The sequence below is a fragment of the Saccostrea echinata genome, unplaced genomic scaffold (assembly GCF_033153115.1).
Source record: "Saccostrea echinata isolate AGI-Se365-2 ecotype Australia unplaced genomic scaffold, CSIRO_AGI_Sech_v1 ptg000012l, whole genome shotgun sequence".
Lineage (NCBI taxonomy): Eukaryota > Metazoa > Mollusca > Bivalvia > Ostreida > Ostreidae > Saccostrea > Saccostrea echinata.
The window spans coordinates 16,566,826-16,586,165 of NW_026889761.1; the positions used below are offsets into that span (position 1 = coordinate 16,566,826).

The following is a 19,340-nucleotide window of genomic DNA, read 5'->3' on the forward strand; positions in this document are numbered from 1 at the left end:
TAGAAACAATTAAAATGAAGAGTGACTCTAAGCAGAAGGACAAAACTGACATAATTAATAAAATTGAATAGTAATTAACATATTCACTCAGGTTCAGGTGGCATCAAATGTCTTGTGGTCAAGGTCTATTATGTATAATTAGCACTATCAAAGACAATTAATGTTACTCAACAATGTGTTTATTTCACACGGTCACAGTACCCCTTTGCCCCCCGAAACATGTCCTCGTGTTTCCAAGTTTGTCTAGTGTTGTTAAGCATACTTCTGACACGGGGTGGTCCACTGTAGATTGCTTTCCTTGAGGAATGAAACTCTTTCAGGAATGAATTAATATGTTCCTGTTTCTTTTTCGTGCCCTTTTGAAAGTTATCACCTTTTTCGATTCCTCAAGGTCCTTTTCTACAGTTGAGAGTTTTTCCCAGTGTTCTTTGATAGTTTTGTCTTTTTCTAAGAACCGAGTTAGAGACATTTGCCGCTCACGTAACCACTTGGTTTGATAATACTGGGCGTCTGATTTGTACGATGCTGCCTGGTCTTTGAATTTTTTAACTTGAGTCTCCAAAGTTTCAGTGTGAATTTCAATAATACTAACAGATGAGAATGGCATTTCACTTAACGTTGATTTTTCTTGACGATTCTTGCAAAATTTGACAATTCTTTCTCTGTCTCTGGTTTGCTTCCTTTTTGATTTTCTTCTAACTGTACATGAGCGTGTCCAGCGTGGCTGTCTTAGCGAAGGCCAGCCGCTAACTGTCTAATATGTACAAAACAGCAAATTACATACAATTACATAATATTTACAACAGAACTATTTATCAATTATTTAATCACTTATTTGTATTGTCCAGGAGATATAAGTTTATCAAGTATTTAACATTGAAGTCCTTTGACACCCGTAAGCTCAAACTGGCCGCAGACATTTTGATCATCATATTATTTATTCCGGAGTAACCCTTATGTTTTTACGTATAATTTCCTAGGTCACATATATTTCATAAACACCTAAGTACGTGAGAATCAAGATTACGTGCAAAAGAGTGAGTGTTAACTGAATTTTTACCATGAATGCTGTGCAAAATGAAATGAAAAAAAATGAAGACACGCACAAAACAAAGACAATAAACTAAATATACAAGATGAGGACAATAAACTAAAAATAAAAGACAAAGACAAAGGCAAATTGGACATATAGGATCTCTCATGATTTGTGGTTGGGTATGATTTTTTAAGGCTCGGGGATAAAACACACAATGAGATTGATAAAAAAAAATCATATGTAACCAAAAAAATATGGGAGTTTGTTTTTGCAACCTGCGAAATTGGCTTCTCTAGGTCTTTCTCTTGATCCTGCCCAAGGTGTATCTGGTCCTCTTACCCCGAGTGTGTCTGGTTTTCTGGGAAAAGATTGTCTATTTTGTCGTCTGATGGCTCTGGGTTTTTAGACACAGGGGAACAATTCCTTCAATCCCCTGGTCTTGATCCGATTGACCCAAGTTAGCTGGATTATTAATATTCCTTTATTTCTCAAAATGACGTTCCAGTTTGAATCTACTCTTCCTAGGATTCATATTACTCCCTTCCTGTCCATAACGCATCACAGGTTATGGGAAGTGGCCCTAGCTGTTACCCAACCTGTATAAATGCAACCAGAAATAGACAAAATCCAGCAGACCATCCTTTATTAAATTAACACATACATTCTAATTATTTACAATTACTAAAGATACACAATGCACAATATAATAAACATTATAATAAATAAGAAACATTACTTTTAGATTATGAAATATATTAACCTGTAAATACATTGAGCCATCTGAAAATTTTACCAATTTAACAAAAATCGCGTAAGTCTACAAAAATATCTTACCTGTATAAATGCAACCAGAAAGAGACAAAATCCAGCAGACCACCGGCTGGATATGTCTCACTGTGCTACATTTATACCCCCGTACATGCCCGTACATGCCTTGCATATTTGAGTATTTCTTCAAAATTTGTATTAATGACTTTTAATTTTGCTCTGAATTTAAATTGACATTATCCGTCCTTAAACTCTCTTTTAATCTTAAATTGCACTTTAAAATTCTTTTTGAACTTTTTGCATAATCTTGACTTTTCTTAATCTACAAACAAACAGCAAACTTCATGGAGTTACTTATCAGCGGTGAAAAGTTCATCCTGCACTCCTGCCCAGCATCTGTTTTTTCTATATTTATCCTGCGCGATCGGCTAAACCTTAATACATTTCCTACTTCACCCTCGAGATTCATAAATTCCACAATATTCTATTTTTATGCAATTTTTGTTACGATAATCTTAAGAACATTCACTATAACTGTCCCGAAGTGAGCCGCTGCCGCACTGACCCAAACTATGAGCCAAGCAAAATTTTGATCAGAGATCCGGTTGCCGAGAATCTGCTGAACAGCGCAGTCAGGAAGACGGTCGTGTATAAATGCCCCGAGGACTATGTTTTTGCCATGGACACTTATTACGTGGAGTCCTTCAGCAACGTCCTCAACATTTTTCATGACAAGAGAATAAGTTTTGGGGATGATTCCTACAAGATGAGGACATCGTTAGCTATCTGCCACTGGAATGAAAACGTCGACAGGCAGAGCACAGGCGTGTACGAGACAGTGACAGGAAAAACAGTGAAGACGCTGGTGCCCATGACATTCAAATATAGAAACAACATCTGGTGCAGATTCCTTGAACAATTGACTTAGAATCACACCATGCTTCTAAAAAACAAAATACCAAACAAAAAAAAAAAAAAAAAAAAAAAAAAAAAAAAAAAAAAAAAAAAGTGGCTCTACATGTATAGAGGAGGCCTCCACGTGGCTAGAGCTGGAAACATCGGACAACTATGCGTTTTCTTGCTAATAAATATTTAATATGGCTAACGTCCTCTAATCTAATTATATCAAATTAAAATGAACAAATTATTATGATAGATTTTTAGATAGATTTTTATAGCAGGATCATGAAACAGACTTAGACTTAAGTCAAATTTTCAGTCGCTTGTAAAATATTTCTTAATTATTGAATTAATCTCTAAATTTGCAGAAAACAACACTTTTGTGAAGCAATGTTGAAAAATATTTTAATTTTGGTCTGCTTGACTTCTACATCATTTTAGCATAAAATAAAGATTTTGACTTAAGCTTAAGATGTTTCATGATCCCGGAGCCAGGAGTGTATTAACATGATACGACCATTGGCCGTTGTTACAAAAATGCAAGCTTAAATGATTAGTGTAGGTACATGTAACTGTATCCAGCTAGTCTGATAATTTAAAAATCTGTATCCTTTAGTTTTTAAGACCTGGAAATTGGAGTGAAGTTTCAAGGAATTTCAACTGATGTTGACTCAGAAAAATTTTTCTTCGGTGTGGGCATAATCTTTCTGATGCTCAGTGTGCACCAGCACTTATGAAATGTCCAATATATTTAATCAAAGGATCGATCAGAGTAGTATGTAAAACAGCATGTTTCAAGCAAAGATCTTGAGTAACTTTTCTTTGCCTCCTACATAGATGTTTGAGTATTATTGCTGCTGTTTGTTTTGGGGTTATCCTTCTTTACTTTTATTTTATTCATTATTTATCTATTTTTTTTTTTTTTTTTTTTTTTTTTTTTTTTACAAAATTTTTTATATTAATGTTTAAGTGCCTTGGAATAACTTTTATTGTATTTTACGTGATATAAATGCTATACAGTACTAGTAAATATATTAGTTGGCTATGGTTAGGTGTCCTTTAAAAATCTCTTAAATAATAATTTCATATATAATAAAATTGTTTGAACCTAATTATGGACGAATGAAACTAACAGACTTTACACAAAAAGCATGAAAATAACAGGAAAACCATGTTTCTGTAAGTAAAACGAATTATTTTAACCGCATAAATTTTAAATTTTCATTCAAGATTTCACAATAATATTCCACAAAGTGATTAAAACGTTTATAGATTTAAAAGAATGACGGTACAAAAGAAAGCATTTTGAACATCATAAAAAGTTTACAATTTCTAAATATTTTAGAAATTTAATATTTCCATTAGTTACATGCAATTAAAATTGGTCCAAAAATATATATCAATCCAATAATTTGTTTGTATCATCTGTCCATAATAATGACATTCATGTTGATTGTAATTTCGATTTTTGATTGGAGAAGCAAATAATAAAATAAAATATTCTCAGGAAAAGTATATATACTTGTATACAATGTATATAATCAATTTTTAAGAAATAGTTGTCGCAGATGGTAAGATTTATAATAATCGTGTATTCTGTGAATTTATCAGTTCAAAGGAAGTCAAGCCCAATGCTTCTCTGGAAAGACCAGCAGGACTATTAATCTTATTTTTTTTCTTAGTTTGTCAGAAAAAAATGATGTTAGAAACATCGATACAATAATACTTATAAGAGTAACCGACCTTGAATTAATTAATATCAACAAATGTGAATAAGTATTTCTTCAGCGTACATTTTGTGTTTACCATTTTAAAAGCATGCCTTGAATTAAAAAAAGATTATTTTAATTTTTTAATATACATTTTTCATTTATTCGAAAATGTCTTAAAAATAACTTTTTAAACACCAATGTTCTTCACATTTTAAATTGATGACTTACATAAGATGCTATAAATAAGTAAATCTGCCTTACGCATGCTCATTTTCACGCAAACATATATAACTTATTTACGCGTAATAGAGAGATTTTGTCAGGTAAGCGCTTCTGATAATTTTTTTTATATATAAGATAGCAGTTCATATCACAGTATAAAACATTTGAAAAGATATAATCTCTATCAAAGCAACTTGAATGAAATTCCTGAATGTGTTTTTATTTTGCTCTTTTTTTTTTTTTTTAAGGAAATACCTATTCTAAAAATAAAATAACTTTTTACGCTATGGCCCAGAAATAACTAATTCTAAAAACCTTTTAAAATTAGACCTACTCTAGCGTGAAAGAGTAACAAAAAGTGAAAGAGCAGAATAATGGTATAATAGTACGAGTATATGTCTTTCTAATTTGCACGTCAATTTTGTTCTTTTCCAGTTGTACTAATCAGTATTCCTTCCTTTAACAGCATGAATAGAAAAAGCAAAGACACGGTAAAGGTATGGTCCTGGGTCATTATCTGCATATCGACAAAAATCCAATTTGCAATTTAAAAAAGATAATTTGATAAAGTGTTAGTATAATGAAAGCTGTGGCGGATCCTGGATTCCTGAAAAGGGGTGGGGCAATAGGCCTAGGGTCTGGGGGCTTCCCTAGCTAAGGCTTCCAGTGTGTCCAGGCCAAAAGAAGTATTTTTTCATCTTGATTTAATTTTTGGTCACAAAAGGAGGAACCCTAGGGTCCCCTCTAAATCCGCCCGTAGAAAAGAAGTGTATTACATTTTCTACGGTGTAAAGACGAACGCCGAGCCCTGTAGAATAATGACAGGTTTTCATTTTTCGACGTCTTAAAATGACCCCGGCTCTTAAAATCCATGTGAATAAGAAAATTTAAATCGTAATACATAACATTGCATTACAAGTGGAAAAAAATAAGAAAATACAGATACATGTACATAGTTTTGCTACTTTTATCTGTTATGGCCAAATTGATGATGCTTTCACCATTGATTGATGAATAAAAAAATATCAATTTTTATGTTATATTCCAATGTTTTACTCAGCGGTCCAACATCGATTTTTTTGGACCGCTCAGTAAAAGACTTTGTTAGGATAGATTTACATAGGAATGAATATGGAGGAAACGATTTTTAAAGGTATAACAAAATGTAATGTTCTTAAGATCCCCCCACTTACCTCTATGTGAGCAGTACCCCCCTTCTGTACTTCTGTGTGAGTTTTCGCTTCTGTTCGTTTGACTAGTTATAACATTTTAAGCTTAATTAATTAAAACCAATTTGGCCACACTGAAGCTCAAAATTCATAATAACCTAAGATGACACATCCAATAATCAAACGCGGATTAGAAGTTCCCTCTGGATGCTTTGTGCGTCATTCTGTAATTAGATATCGAGTATTATTTACTTTAAGGAAACTCCTTAACGTTCTTTTCCAGAGAAAAGTTGACCAGGAATATCAAAGTCGCATCAGTGATGTAGTGAGTAATATTATTTTTTGTCATATATATATGGCTATGTGAAAGAGGAAATATCAATTAATGAAGGTCTTTTTTATTTTGCTTTGATTTCATTTATACCCATTTATATATTGTAAAACTATATACTTATAAGTGATGTTAGATTGAGTGTAATCGCAATTTATTTGTTAAAGTGATCTCCAATTTCATAATTTCACCGAACCCAATACGTCGATATCACAAACCATTGTTTCGTCAGCAATACCGGTATTATTTGATTTAAAATAAATTTGGACTATTTTTTATACGCCAATAAAATATATCAAAAAAACAAAAAAACAAAACAAAACAAAAAACCAACAACAACAACAACAACAACAACAAAACATCAACAACAACAAAACAAATGATATAAGATTTTTTAAATAAAAACATCTAAAACAAATATACCTGTTCACCTGAAGTCAACTCTTTCTGAAAAGAACATTTTAAAACCAAACAAAATAATTGGAAATTTAGTTGGTTCTTGCAACAGGTAACAGACGCATTGCCGTTCGAAGTTCCTCAGGGACAAAGCGTTCCATCTGAACAGGTTTTGGGAGGTAATTTTATTTTTTTTCTTAAATAGGCCTACATACATTCCAATTTTGAACAAATTTAAATTCCTCGTTTAGTATACCGTAAATCTGGAAATTTTTACTGTAGATAATTTTTTAGCAAATTTGCGTGTGCATTGCATTCGCAAAAATATTTTTCTTAAAAATAAATCAACAACAAAAAAATGTAAACAAAAAATTGGTGGCTATTTTTTTTTAACTCAGTGAATTCATAAGCAGTAGCCAATTTAAAAAAACCTGTTTATACTAAAGCTAATTACCCGTGATAATCCGTGCATGGAGAGTGCATTCATGTCTCTTTTAAATTATTTCTCCAAGAAAGAGAGGCCAGTTTTATACATGTATATATTTTGTAATTCAATATCAATTAGACATTTTTCTCTTTATATACCCGGTAGAGAATGTTTTTATCTGAAGGTCATTTAAAGCTGACATCGTTTTATCTACATTATGTACATGCGTGATTTAATAAAATGTTATGACAACTTTAAACAGTTAAGATATTTTATCACTTTTAATATTTTTTAATGTGTGATTTAATAAAATGTTATGACAACTTTAAACAGTTTAGATATTTTATCACTTTTAATATTTTTTATTTGATTATTGAACGTTGCAATCATTTAATATTGTATGTACATGCGTAATTTATTGTATGTATATATGCGTAATTTATAATCTGATTATTGAGCGTTGGTATCGCTTAATATTGTATGTACGAGTACATGCGTGATTTATTGTATGTACATGCGTTACGTATTTAACTGTTTTGAAAATTTTAAGCGCTTTTCAATGGAACACCAATGGCAATTCGCAAAATTTTGAAACGTAAAAATTAATCAACAGCTTTTTGACCCAGATTCGCAAAAATAAATCGACGTAAAAATTTCCAGATTTACGGTATTCAACATATGAGGGCTGTTCGAAAAGTTTGCGGACAGTGTATGCACGGCTCACTTTTGTAATGGCCGACACCGGCCATCAATTTACACTAACATTATGTGAGTAATATGAACAAACTTTTCACTGAAAACTCACTTATCGCACGTTACACCTAAATATAAAAGTAAAAGTGTACAGCGTCATTGCAAAATTTTAGGTGCACTCTACACCAACGTTGTGTGTGTAAAGTGTCAGGAAAAGATTCATGTACAATCTACATCTAAAGATGGCATTAAGGTCAAAACAAAATCAGTGTTTCTTCGTGTGTTTTCCCCGCAAGGTGCCTCTTGGAGTTCACATAGGGATGTACTCGAGCAGACCGTGATAATTTTGGTATAATTTCTATCGAAAATGCTATTTAGGACACAGCTTGAAAAACGAGTCTGCTGGCCAGTAGGAGAGGTACATCCGCAATAGAGTTTCCCAGTCAAGATAAATGGAAAGTGATAATTTTCACACCAAAAACATTTCTGCTTTTCATTCACATTGTGTGGAAATGCCCTGTAATTATTGCTGCCAAATTAAAATAATGTTTCACCTTATAACTTTTGAAATGCATTATAAACTTTCATCCATATATAACAAGATTTTCACTTCCGAAACTAAATGAACTGTTTGATCTTTGCTACTGGAAGTATACCCATTCTTTTAAGCCTTTTCTTAATAGCAATATTATAAAAATTACTTTCAAAAACTTCGGTTTCAAATTCTGCTAATTAGACCCGTTTAAGTAAGTTTAATACAATTGAATGTCCTATTTTACCTTTCATGAAACACTAGTTTTATACTACATCTACTACATGCATACTTTGCGCTATTTTCAATTCCCACCGTAGGTATTACTTCGTTCAGAATACTGGTTAAGAATGTTATCCACTGAAAAAAAAGATACCGCGTGGGTGAGACATGTTCACTCTCTCTATATAAAAACATCAATTTTAAAATAAAAGCTTTGTGAGTATTCATTTAATTACCAAGGAACCTTGTCAGCATTTCCCCAGAACTATGTGAACAAAGAGGCACTTTGCGGGGGCAACACAAAGAAACGCCCGTTCTGTTCTGATACTAGTTACAACTTTCAGATGTAGAGTATACGCGTACATAACACTTTTCCTGACACTTTTCATACAAAACGTTGGTGTAGAGTGTACATGGAATTTTTGCAATGCCACTGTACAATTTGTACACTTTTACTTTAAGGATTAAAGTGTCAGTAAGTTTTCAGTGAAATGTTGTACATGTTACACACAGAACGTTAATGTAAAGTGACGATCGACCGGAATCGGCCATAGTACACTTTCGAGGTATTTTCTGCTTGCTCCAACACTTTCCTACACATCTGCTTACATTGATTTCTTTTAAACGAAGCTAAATATTAGGTCAAAATTTGGCAAATGAAAAAATGTAGCAATTAATGTAGCAAGACTAGTTTTTTCCCGTTTTTACGCCATTTTACAAAGATATGACTATATATAGACATTATCATGCGTATGTTTCGTAAATTACTAAATTATACTTGCTCCGTGATCCTATTAATTTTGACAGTTTTAGATTTTGAATACGTTCAAAATATTATATCATGGTATATATGAAAATTTAAATTCAAACCATACGAATTTATTGTGAAAAGATGTTTATCAAATTTGAATATAAAATGACGTTTACTAAAAAAGATGCCAGAAAGACGAGCAACCCTCGTACATACATGTATATACTGTTTATCTTTTTCATACACAGCTAATAATTATATGTTTTTGACTCTTAGATGTGATTGGTGCTACTGGTTTCACAATATATGGATCTGAGCCGACACAAACAAGTATCAATGCAAAATCTAAAGCACAGGGGATGGGATTTTTGACAGATGATATAAATAAAGCGTTTGATTACTTATTACAAAAAAGTATGCTATGCGAAGTTGGGTGAGAATTTGGTGAATCTTTTGCGTTTAAGTGGGTTAGACTTTGACTAAATAACAGTAAAGTTGACATATTTTATTATTTGCAGAGGCTGGAAAGGATGTGACTGCACAAGAACTTGTTGAAGAGATTTTGAGATCTCAGGCTGCAAAGAAATGATGAATCGAGAACTATTTAATTATGAAATTCAAATAAACGTTTTTTAAATGTTCAATTGACAAGTATCAAAACATATTAGAATTCTTTTTGTAAAATTTATTACTACCACAGTGTGTTCAAGTTTACTTACCAAAATGTGTTCAGTCAAATAAAAGTATTTTACAGTTGTATTACCTGTAAGCATTTGTTCTTTGTTATTTGTTTGAAATAGATCAAAATGAATTAGGTTATTTGTATGTGATAACCTCGGACAGCTCTTGAACATTCTGGATATCAGTCTACCAAATTTCAAGACATATTCAATAACTATTGTCTTTTGTATGTAATGTTTATTGGGTAAAACATGATATTGGAGGAGAGTAAAAAAGTTTAGTTTTTTTTGTTTTTTGTTTTTTTGTTTGTTTGTTTTTTTTTGGTGACATCTGAGATATTAATCAATGTGTTACCAATTGTGTGTAACAAAACAAAAAGTGTTATGATATTGAAAATATTTTTGCATGCTGAAATATATAATTCGTATTTTCATATTAATTTATGACATAAGAAACTCAAGACATATTATATAAGAACCTTCATGTTGGATGAAACAAAGGAAGAAATTCAAAAGACCTCTTTAAGAAATAAAAAACACACAGATATATTGATATTTTTAAGCTTGTTCCTTGCTCTATAAAAAGATAATTCAATACTGTGAAAACTATTTCAAAATTGATTTTAAATCAAAGATCGGAGTTCTTATCTAAAGAACTGCAATACCAAGAAATAAAAGAAAACTAATGAAAGTACCAGTAAGTAACTACAGGGTTTCCAGAGTGATTTCCATTGGCTTGGATTAGTAATTCGACGAATGTTACACGTCGGTATCTCACACAACATTGATTTTTTTTTTTAAAAAGAACCCTGAATTCTCCTGTTATAGAAAGTCTGAAGGAATAAAACTCAATGTTTACTTTTGTAATTGTTCAGCAAGAATTATAAGATTTTTTTTTTAGAATAATAAACCTTTCTGTAAAATGTTACAGGTATACAGTTTTAATATTTTCTCAGTTATTACTTATATGTGATGAAATGATCAAGTTTATAATTTTCTTGGGGGTTGAGGGGGGGGGGGGGGTCGATTTTTGGATGAAACTTATTGTATTAAAATTATGGCCCACTGATACTTGGATAAAGCTTCAATTCATACATATTTTTTAAACAGACAGGGGGCAATCCTCACATGATCTACTTTTTTACTCGTGGAAATGGACTTTACGTCGTTTTTATTTCCTAAAAATTGTTAAGAAATTTCTGGATTGGATGTATTTTTGTGACTGGGGTGGACCCCCCCCCCCTTTAGAAAAAAATTCCTGGATTTGCGCATGTCAGCAGTAAACTCTGTTTAGGTTAACAACACTTTTTTCATCTTTTATTAGAGCTGAAATATATTTGTGTATGTTTAATATCAAATAAATCTTAGAACACAACATGAAATCAAATGGACGTAGTAAAACTAATTGCTATATATATATTTATCGCCGGTTACTATATTTAGAAGAAGGAATTTTCCCAAACTTATTCTGATCTCTTGCGTGGTATTTAAATGTGCTCTGACAAAGTGTATATATATAAAGTTTCGGACCACTGACATTAGATTTTCTCTTCCAATATGACCGGGAACATCATCCGACAGAGTTATGCCGGCCAGTTGAAAAGAAGGCTTCCTGCTAAACATTTTGAATACAGGGACCTTCAGGCGAGGATCCAAACATTTGCATCATGGCCAATAAATGTTCAGGCCAAAAAACTCGCAGAGGCAGGATTCTTTTCAATTAGTAAGCCATTCCTAAAACGCACTAAAATATGCACATTCAGAAAAAAATAATTTATATTTTAATGAAGTTTACTCCTACAGGTGAGTTTTCAACTAATTTCTTAATCTACTTATTTTAGAGGTAGAAGACTCAGTGCGCTGTTTTCAGTGTGGGGTGGGGTTAAGAAACTGGGACCCCGAAGATGACCCCTGGGTGGAGCATGCAAGATGGAGGCCAAGTTGTCCTTTTGTAGTAAACAATACTTCTGCTGAATTCATTGCACAAGTTCAAGAGGCTGCACGGAGAGAAGAGGTAATTACTAGAAGAACCACAAATAAGAAATAATAAAATGATAATGTAAAAAAAAAAATAAATATATAAATAAAGAAATAAATAAGTAAAAAATAGATAAATAAAGAAATAAAAATAAATAAATAAATGAATAAAAATGTTTGGATTTTAATTCTTTTTTTTCCCCCTCTAATTATTTTTTTTTATTTTACATAAATTATTTTACATATATTCAAATTTCTTATTACGTTGGATCACTTTTTTAAAGAACAGATCTGTTTTATTTATTTCAAATTAATAGTTTTATTCTTTTCTTTTTAAGGCTGACACAGGGAATGAATATTCCAACAGATTGCAAGTAAACGATATTGAACAAGACTGTCCACCACATAGAGCAATAAAACGTAGGTTAAAATTAAATTGAATTTATTTACATTTCTTAAGAGGAAAAAAACCCAAATATATTCAATTTGATTTTTGAATTTTTATATAATTTCTTTAGAAAATTTGTATGTTGTATCATTTCTATTTTTAGAGAGTGATTTATACGAATACCCCGAGTCCACTTACGAAAAAAACCCACTTCTTACAGACGCAGCACAAAGTGTGCTAGAGTTTGGGTATCTTCCAAAAACCATCAAAGAAGCGATAGAAAATATTATTCCACAAGTTGGAGGTGGTTCACTTTTTCATTTATACAGTTAATTCACCTAATTAAATGAAAAATATATCTACTATTTAACTAATAATTATGTTCATGAGAAATGGGTCGTAATTATATATCTCTGTATTTATTTTAATTATAGGATGGAAAAACCTTACGGGATCCCTCATTTTGGAGGAAATTTTTAGATTAGAGGATGAAGGATGTGTAACTAACAGTAAAAATGCCAAATCCAAATCGAGGCAGCTATCGAATGGTGTGTGGATTGTTTCACATATTTTTAAAAATATGTCTGTAAAACAGGATTCTCAGATTTTTTCAATTTTCGCAATAACTTAGATTAAAAGGTTATTTTAAACATTTTCTGTTTTCTCTTCACTGGTGAAAAATCATTTAAAAATTATAAATAAATGATGTAAATTGTTTCTAATAAATGAATTTTAAATTTCAGACGAAATGAAAAAGGAAAACGAATCTATGCGAGAAGCACACACGTGTAAGATATGTTGCGAAAAAACAGTTGCCATAGTTTTCCTTCCGTGTGGACATCTGGTTTGTTGTGCACAATGTGCTCCAGCTCTAAAGAAGTGTCCAATGTGTCGCCAACAGATCAAAGGGTCAACAAGGGTGACGTTTGGGACTTGAACGTGATTTCGATTATCTGCTGAACTTAAAAATCAACGCTGGAAGCAAGTTGAAGCGAAATGTCACTGTGCATTCTGCGAAAAAGTCCCGAAGTTACATTTAATTAAACTACATTAATTTGATAACCATATTGTTCAATCAACTTCGGGCACTCACGCATGCGTAATAATACCTAAAGAAAATATGCTGGTTTTGATACGTGGTCTTGATGACTTTATTAATTAATATGCACACTTGATTTTTAAGACAGGTCATTCATTTATTCAAGTATATAAATAATGATGTGTTGTCTTATCAAATCTTAAATACTCAAATTATAAAACAATGGATAAGTTGTTTAAATGATTGTTTTATGCAGTTTTATGTGCAATAAATAGATTTCTGTTACATTTTTTTCCCTCTTTTTTTTTTTAGAATACACTAACGTAAAAATTTTATATCAAAAAAAAAAAAAAAAAAAAAAAAAAAAAAAAAAATGGCAATGAGTTATACTTCTCAACATGTTTATGAATTCAATGGTGTATAACGCACATTTTAAATTTTTTTAATGCAACTATGTAAACAAAACTCAAGATATTTAAAATCAAAATTTTTACCCACGTCTGTACTTAGTTTATTTTCTTGAGGCCAGTGAAAGTAAGTAACTGGTTTTTCTTAAGCTCGTATTCTTTACTTTTTTTCATTTTCAAGAGACCCGAGAATTGTCGAGTGTTTCTTTAAAAAATAAGTGATATTTAATTTCTTAGACTTAATCTTTATTAGTATTTTCTTAAAGAAAAAGTCAGACATTTAAAAAAAAAAGAAGAACGATAAAAGAAAGTAATCCGGCAAACATTAACAATTCTGGTAATAATACTTGAATAATTATACTTCATATAAAGAGAGTAGGCTGATTTATACCATGCACAAGGTTTCTCCAGAACCCTTTCATCAGTTCATCTTTTCTCCTGAATTTAACAACGCCTTAAGGAGGGATTCTTCCTCATTTTATTATATTAAAAAAAAAAAAAATAATAATTTTTTTACAGATTCAAGAAGATAATATTACTAAGAATAAACTTTACCGTTTTATTTCAGGAGCAAAGTCAGGTCAAGGTAATATGCTTTTTCTTGACATGAAGAAAAAAAAAATTCTGTTGCCAATCATGTAATGCCTAGTTCTATTTCAAAAGATTAAATTAGTGAATTGCGACCGTTAATGCTGATTTAACGGTTGCAAACTGAGTATTACCGACGATGTATAAGCGGAGCCGATAAAACGATGTTTTCCGAATTTCCTCTATTTTTTTTTTAAAAAATTGTTTAGGGAATATAAGTTATTTTAATGTGCTTCTTATATTTAAATTTTTCTTATTTTCACACATGGTGAAGTAGTCGTACAAAGAATCAAAAGATACAAAGACAAAAAGTTTTGACCGTTTAGTAAGAGGGGGAAAATAAAAACACTTTTTACTGATTTTTGGCTTAGTAAATGGTTTCTTTGATTGGAAACTTTCAAAAGCTTACAAGTTTTTTTTTTTTTTTTTTTTTTTTTTTTTTTAAATAGAAAATCATACTTATTTGACATAATCTAAAGCTTTAGTTCATAGTTATTATTTTCAGTACCTTCAGAAAATTTCTTCAAGTCCTTTATAATTAAAAAAAAATTAACTGAATTAAATAAATTCATTATTCTGTATATTTACATGCGCCGCCGTTCCGGATCCTCCAAAAATATAGTCCCTGTTAGATTTCAAACTCAGTTAACCATTTATATTTAAAGTTGAACGATTATGAGAAGGAATATAGAATAATATCATTAAATTAAATCCCTTACAACTAGTTATGTAAATCATAAAAGCAAATATACTCTGAATATTCCATTTAGTCAGAAACCAGACAAGAATCCCTCCTTAAAGTTTTTTTTTTTCAATTGTGCATTTTATTTCACAATCTTGCTTCAACAGTGTAAATACCAAAAATAAATATATTTAAAGGATTTTTGTGTGTGTTTACATTATATCTTTAAGATTTTAAGTACTCTTTTCGCATTTGAATAATAAACTATGTTATCTTACTAATTGATATAATTTATCCGTTTAATTTAGTCACAGTTATTGTTTTATTCTACTTCTCTTATTTCTATTTGCAATAAATCAAGGAAAATATGTTTCGTTAATGTATTATGAAGGACGTAAAAAAGGTTTTAGCTGTATTATCTCACCATAGACAACTCTATGAAAATTATTTCGATATATATAAATATATATATATGATGCATGATTTTGGCTTCTTCTCAGAAGTTATAATGTAATGTAGTCAGCTGCAAGTCTAGACTTTAAAACTGGCTAAAAATGAAGGCAACTGTCATAAATATGTTTTTACATGTTTTTCGTTCGATAAATATAGCACGGATAAGGAAAACACAGCAATATCTTAGAATATCAACTCTGGAAAATTTCAGTGTCTATTAATATCTAGTATTGCTCAATCATAAGCTTCATTTCTTAGCAAACACGCCTGTCTGATAACTTGAGAAAATCGAGCGAATTGAGTATCGATAGAGATACAAGTTGCTTTCTACTGTAGGTATGTATACATACAGCTTATTTGTGTTACAACGCAAAATTACATCGAATTTAGGGATTTTAATAAATTCAAATTCTAATCATAAACATTATTTTATGAATATGGAGTTTGATTTGTTTTCTTATGTCATTCGTACTTAACATTCACTAAAATGAGTAGAAAGGCGAAATATATAGATCAGTTAAATATGAATTGATAGTTTGAGTCAATGTATTAATTTCTTTAAGGTTATAAATGCCATTACATATTGAATTGCTGCGCCTTTAAATATATTTGTGTACCAGGAAGGGAAATTCCAAATTTAAAAATAGGCATTACGGGAGATTAAATCATCGAAACGTAAAATCAGATATATGTGTATATAAACATTAAAGATAAGATTGTGCATTACGGAATCACAATAAATGACCCTTGTATATATCATGAAGTTTTTGCAGGTAAATGTCAGAAGTTAAACAAAAGAAAACTCGATCATTTCCTTACTACGAGACTTATGAAAAGAGATTCCAGACTTTTAAGAACTGGCCAGGGATAGCGAATCCACGCCTTCTGGCCCGCGCTGGGTTCTTTTCTACAGGTAATTTGTAGATCCACCTACATGTATTATGCAGGTAATTTGTAGGCTCCATGCATATTGAAAAAGGAAAAAAACGAGAAAAGCAATATTTGATTATCATAATTTGTCAGAAATTTAAAATACCTCGTTTTGATCAATATTGTCATGATTAAATGGAATCAGATTCACCATAAAGGTGTTCAATTAAAACATTAGATCTCCCTTCAAGATTAGATTACATTGTAACACAACTTAATTTCATGGATGAACGAAAAGAGAGATAACCCCGCTTACATTTAACAGCGTAAAGTCACCCAGAGTAATGTCCCTTGATTAAACTTACAGACACTGCTGATCATGTTCGCTGTTTCTCCTGTGGAGTTGGGATCAAATGTTGGGATAGCTCCTGTGATCCATGGACTGAACATTTGAGATGGAGACCGAAGTGTGAATATCTTAAAACAGGCTATTCCGCATACAACAAGGAGAAATTGGTAAGGCATTCGTTGGTATAAATTATATTATCATTTCAAACGATGTCTGGGATACTCAGTAAATGTTTATAAAGTTTTTGATAAAAAAAAATCAAGCTCACAAAAATTTTACTATGACTACTATCATGAAATATTTCTGCCTTTATACATACATGCATGAGTACTTTTGATACATTATACACTTACTAATTAAAGAAATAATTTTGCCACCTATTTAAATATAAATTAAAAGCTTTTCAAACAATTTTGTTTAGCTATGCCCTTGTTCCAAGCAGCCTTTCCCATAATAGTGTATAATAATTTCAGAGAGTAGGATATTCCTCGTTTGAGGAACGATTAATGTCTTTCACAGCCTCATGGCCTGGAACAGAGTCTCAGGATCCAGTACAAATGGCTAATGCTGGATTTTTCTACATCGGTAGGATAATTTTCATTGTAAAATCTAAAGTGTTATATTCAAAGTTAGATTAGAACTTATTTCAGAAACTGCTTTAAAATTGCTATATATCAAGTTTCTGTTTGCTTTTAATGAAAATTTTATTAACACTTTTGTGCATATTAAAAAATGGCTTGAAAAAAAAAATCCGAATTTGTTGAACATTCTTTTAAGGATATGGTGATCACGTGCAGTGTTACTGCTGTAATATACACGTGCATTCCTGGGAGGCACAGGATATTCCTATACAGGAACACGCACGGTGGAAACCAAACTGTGGCCACCTCCGAGAGAGGCTGCTACTGGAGAGCAAGCGCGAAAAGGCAAGTTAGAAACTGGTCAAACAGATCGATAAATGTCTTGTCATCTGACAGCTTAACTCTTTCGTAAGATTTAACATTTGATGGATCAATTATTAGCAAAATATTGTAAATATTTTAAAAGTTATTTATTATTTCATTATTGCAAATTAGGAATTACAACAGTCGCAAAATGGAATTTTAAAAAAGCATGTAGAGGCATCTACAACCAAAAATCATAATGACGCAGAGGGTTTTGAAGGTTAGTTTTCATATACATACAAAATGTGCATAAATAACTTCCTTTTAGAACAATTATCAAGAGAGAATATCCTTGAAATTATAATTTTTACTAGACTGTCTTCAGTATTTGATGTGAAATAATTCGTAAATAAATTTAGATTAAAATTTTTGTGTTTCTGTATATATTACAACAGATTGCCCTGTCCCTGAAGTGACCACAATTTATGACCTTGGACAAGGGGTCACGATTAGAACTGAGGAAGATAATTCAGTTTTAAACTTAAATGCCGTCCAGTTAACCCGCTTTCCTAAGTATACCTCGTCGACAAAAAAGACTTTCGGTATGTAACAATAAAAAGAAATATATTTTGACTAAACTGGTACAACCCAATTCTTTTTCCTTATCTTTCCATCTTTTTATCTTTTACAGGTGGTAAACAGTATTTTCCTTATTATCTTCCTTACTTTTGTTTTTTTTTTTTTTACAGGTGGTAAGCAGTATTTCCCAGTCAGTACTAGTGTGACAGGAAGTACAAGTTCGTTCATGGACACACATGTATAGTAACTCATTTCATTGCTCAGCAAAACAAATTAGGACAAAAATACACTTAACGTGATGAAGTGAATCCGAGGTGAGGAGTCTTTTTTAAATCATTCTTTATAAAGAAGCAAAAATATAAAACAATTGTTTTGATTTTGTTCAAAGATTCAACTCCTGCATAAAGATACTCATGGGACTGAATATCGAAAACACAAGTTGATATTATTTAGTTATATTGATAAAAAGCTTTTATTAAATACAGGTTTATACAATTTTGATATACTTTTGAGTTTATTTTATATGCAATCTGCTAACCTATTGCATTCAAAAAAAAAAAAAAAATCTAGGTTCGAAAAATGGTGATATATGTATGTGTTTTGAAAATTCGAGCTGAGATTTGTAATGTAGACACTACATGTGATGTATTTTATTTTGCAACCGTCAATATAAGATTTTGTTTGTCAGTGTACTGCTCTTTATGTTCATATTCATGTCAAAATTTCATTTTTAATATTTTCATTTTTAAGGCAACTATTACATGTAATTATAGGGCTTTTCAAAGGTAAAAAATGATTTAAACAGGTAGATCACAAACCCTGGGAATTATGAAGAATAAGGATTTCCCACTTTTTTCAAGATATACCTCACTCCAAGTTATTAAAATTTCTACTTACATATTTTACACCATGTCAAATGAAACAAATGACAAGCAATAAATTTTTTACCTGAGGATATTTTTGGTTGAAATTTTTACTCAATTTTCACGGCAGAAAAACCGTTATTATTGAATATTGCCATTTATGTGTATGTGACCTTTTCTTTAAAGCCACATATATAGTTTATACTTAAACGTTGTGTGTGTGTGTGTGTTTGTTTTTGTTTTTTTTAAATACAGTTGTCAAGACCTGTCGTCATTTCTAAATTTATAATAAAATCCTTGAAATACGGGAATCAACAATTTGTAGGGAGCACAACTATAAAGATGAAAAAAAAAATTATACAATTTACATTAATCAAAATATACGATATTGAACCTTATATATATAATTGTGACTGATTGTT

General features: G+C 31.0%; 3 protein-coding genes and 1 long non-coding RNA gene across 4 annotated transcripts; all 4 read left to right on the plus strand.

Annotated features, from left to right (window-relative positions):
- The first annotated feature begins 5,102 nt into the window (after positions 1-5,102).
- On the plus strand, positions 5,103-9,886 carry LOC133186032 (uncharacterized). The gene is made up of 5 exons (XM_061321309.1): positions 5,103-5,135; positions 6,091-6,132; positions 6,647-6,713; positions 9,436-9,573; positions 9,678-9,886. The coding sequence occupies exons 1-5, from the start codon at positions 5,106-5,108 to the stop codon at positions 9,746-9,748; spliced, it is 348 nt and encodes a 115-aa protein (XP_061177293.1). The 5' UTR covers positions 5,103-5,105; the 3' UTR covers positions 9,749-9,886.
- Positions 9,887-11,395: 1,509 nt separating this feature from the next.
- LOC133186033 (baculoviral IAP repeat-containing protein 8-like) lies at positions 11,396-13,378 on the plus strand. The gene is made up of 6 exons (XM_061321311.1): positions 11,396-11,562; positions 11,681-11,853; positions 12,155-12,236; positions 12,368-12,508; positions 12,639-12,752; positions 12,948-13,378. The coding sequence occupies exons 1-6, from the start codon at positions 11,397-11,399 to the stop codon at positions 13,139-13,141; spliced, it is 870 nt and encodes a 289-aa protein (XP_061177295.1). The 5' UTR covers position 11,396; the 3' UTR covers positions 13,142-13,378.
- Positions 13,379-16,117: 2,739 nt separating this feature from the next.
- LOC133185082 (baculoviral IAP repeat-containing protein 7-A-like) lies at positions 16,118-17,527 on the plus strand. Its single transcript, XM_061320141.1, has 4 exons — positions 16,118-16,286; positions 16,611-16,759; positions 17,066-17,177; positions 17,370-17,527. Exons 1-4 carry the CDS (start codon positions 16,151-16,153, stop codon positions 17,525-17,527), a joined length of 555 nt encoding a protein of 184 aa, XP_061176125.1. The 5' UTR covers positions 16,118-16,150.
- Positions 17,528-17,680: 153 nt separating this feature from the next.
- LOC133186034 (uncharacterized) lies at positions 17,681-18,627 on the plus strand. The gene is made up of 3 exons (XR_009720994.1): positions 17,681-17,756; positions 17,932-18,078; positions 18,226-18,627. It is a non-coding gene; the product is annotated as an uncharacterized LOC133186034 (long non-coding RNA).
- The last annotated feature ends 713 nt before the right edge of the window (positions 18,628-19,340 follow it).

Excerpts from the sequence above, each read along its gene's own strand:
- LOC133186032 (XM_061321309.1), top strand. The coding sequence starts at position 5,106 with ATGAATAGAAAAAGCAAAGACACGGTAAAG. Across the intron at positions 6,133-6,646 it reads AAAGTCGCATCAGTGATGTA|GTAACAGACGCATTGCCGTT; the intron begins GTGAGTAATATT and ends TTCTTGCAACAG. Across the intron at positions 9,574-9,677 it reads TGATTACTTATTACAAAAAA|AGGCTGGAAAGGATGTGACT; the intron begins GTATGCTATGCG and ends TATTATTTGCAG.
- LOC133186033 (XM_061321311.1), top strand. The coding sequence starts at position 11,397 with ATGACCGGGAACATCATCCGACAGAGTTATGCCGGCCAGTTGAAAAGA. Across the intron at positions 11,854-12,154 it reads AGGCTGCACGGAGAGAAGAG|GCTGACACAGGGAATGAATA; the intron begins GTAATTACTAGA and ends TTTCTTTTTAAG. Across the intron at positions 12,753-12,947 it reads ATCGAGGCAGCTATCGAATG|ACGAAATGAAAAAGGAAAAC; the intron begins GTGTGTGGATTG and ends TTTAAATTTCAG.
- LOC133185082 (XM_061320141.1), top strand. The coding sequence starts at position 16,151 with ATGTCAGAAGTTAAACAAAAGAAAACTCGATCATTTCCTTACTACGAG. Across the intron at positions 16,287-16,610 it reads CGCTGGGTTCTTTTCTACAG|ACACTGCTGATCATGTTCGC; the intron begins GTAATTTGTAGA and ends TTAAACTTACAG. Across the intron at positions 16,760-17,065 it reads CATACAACAAGGAGAAATTG|AGAGTAGGATATTCCTCGTT; the intron begins GTAAGGCATTCG and ends TAATAATTTCAG.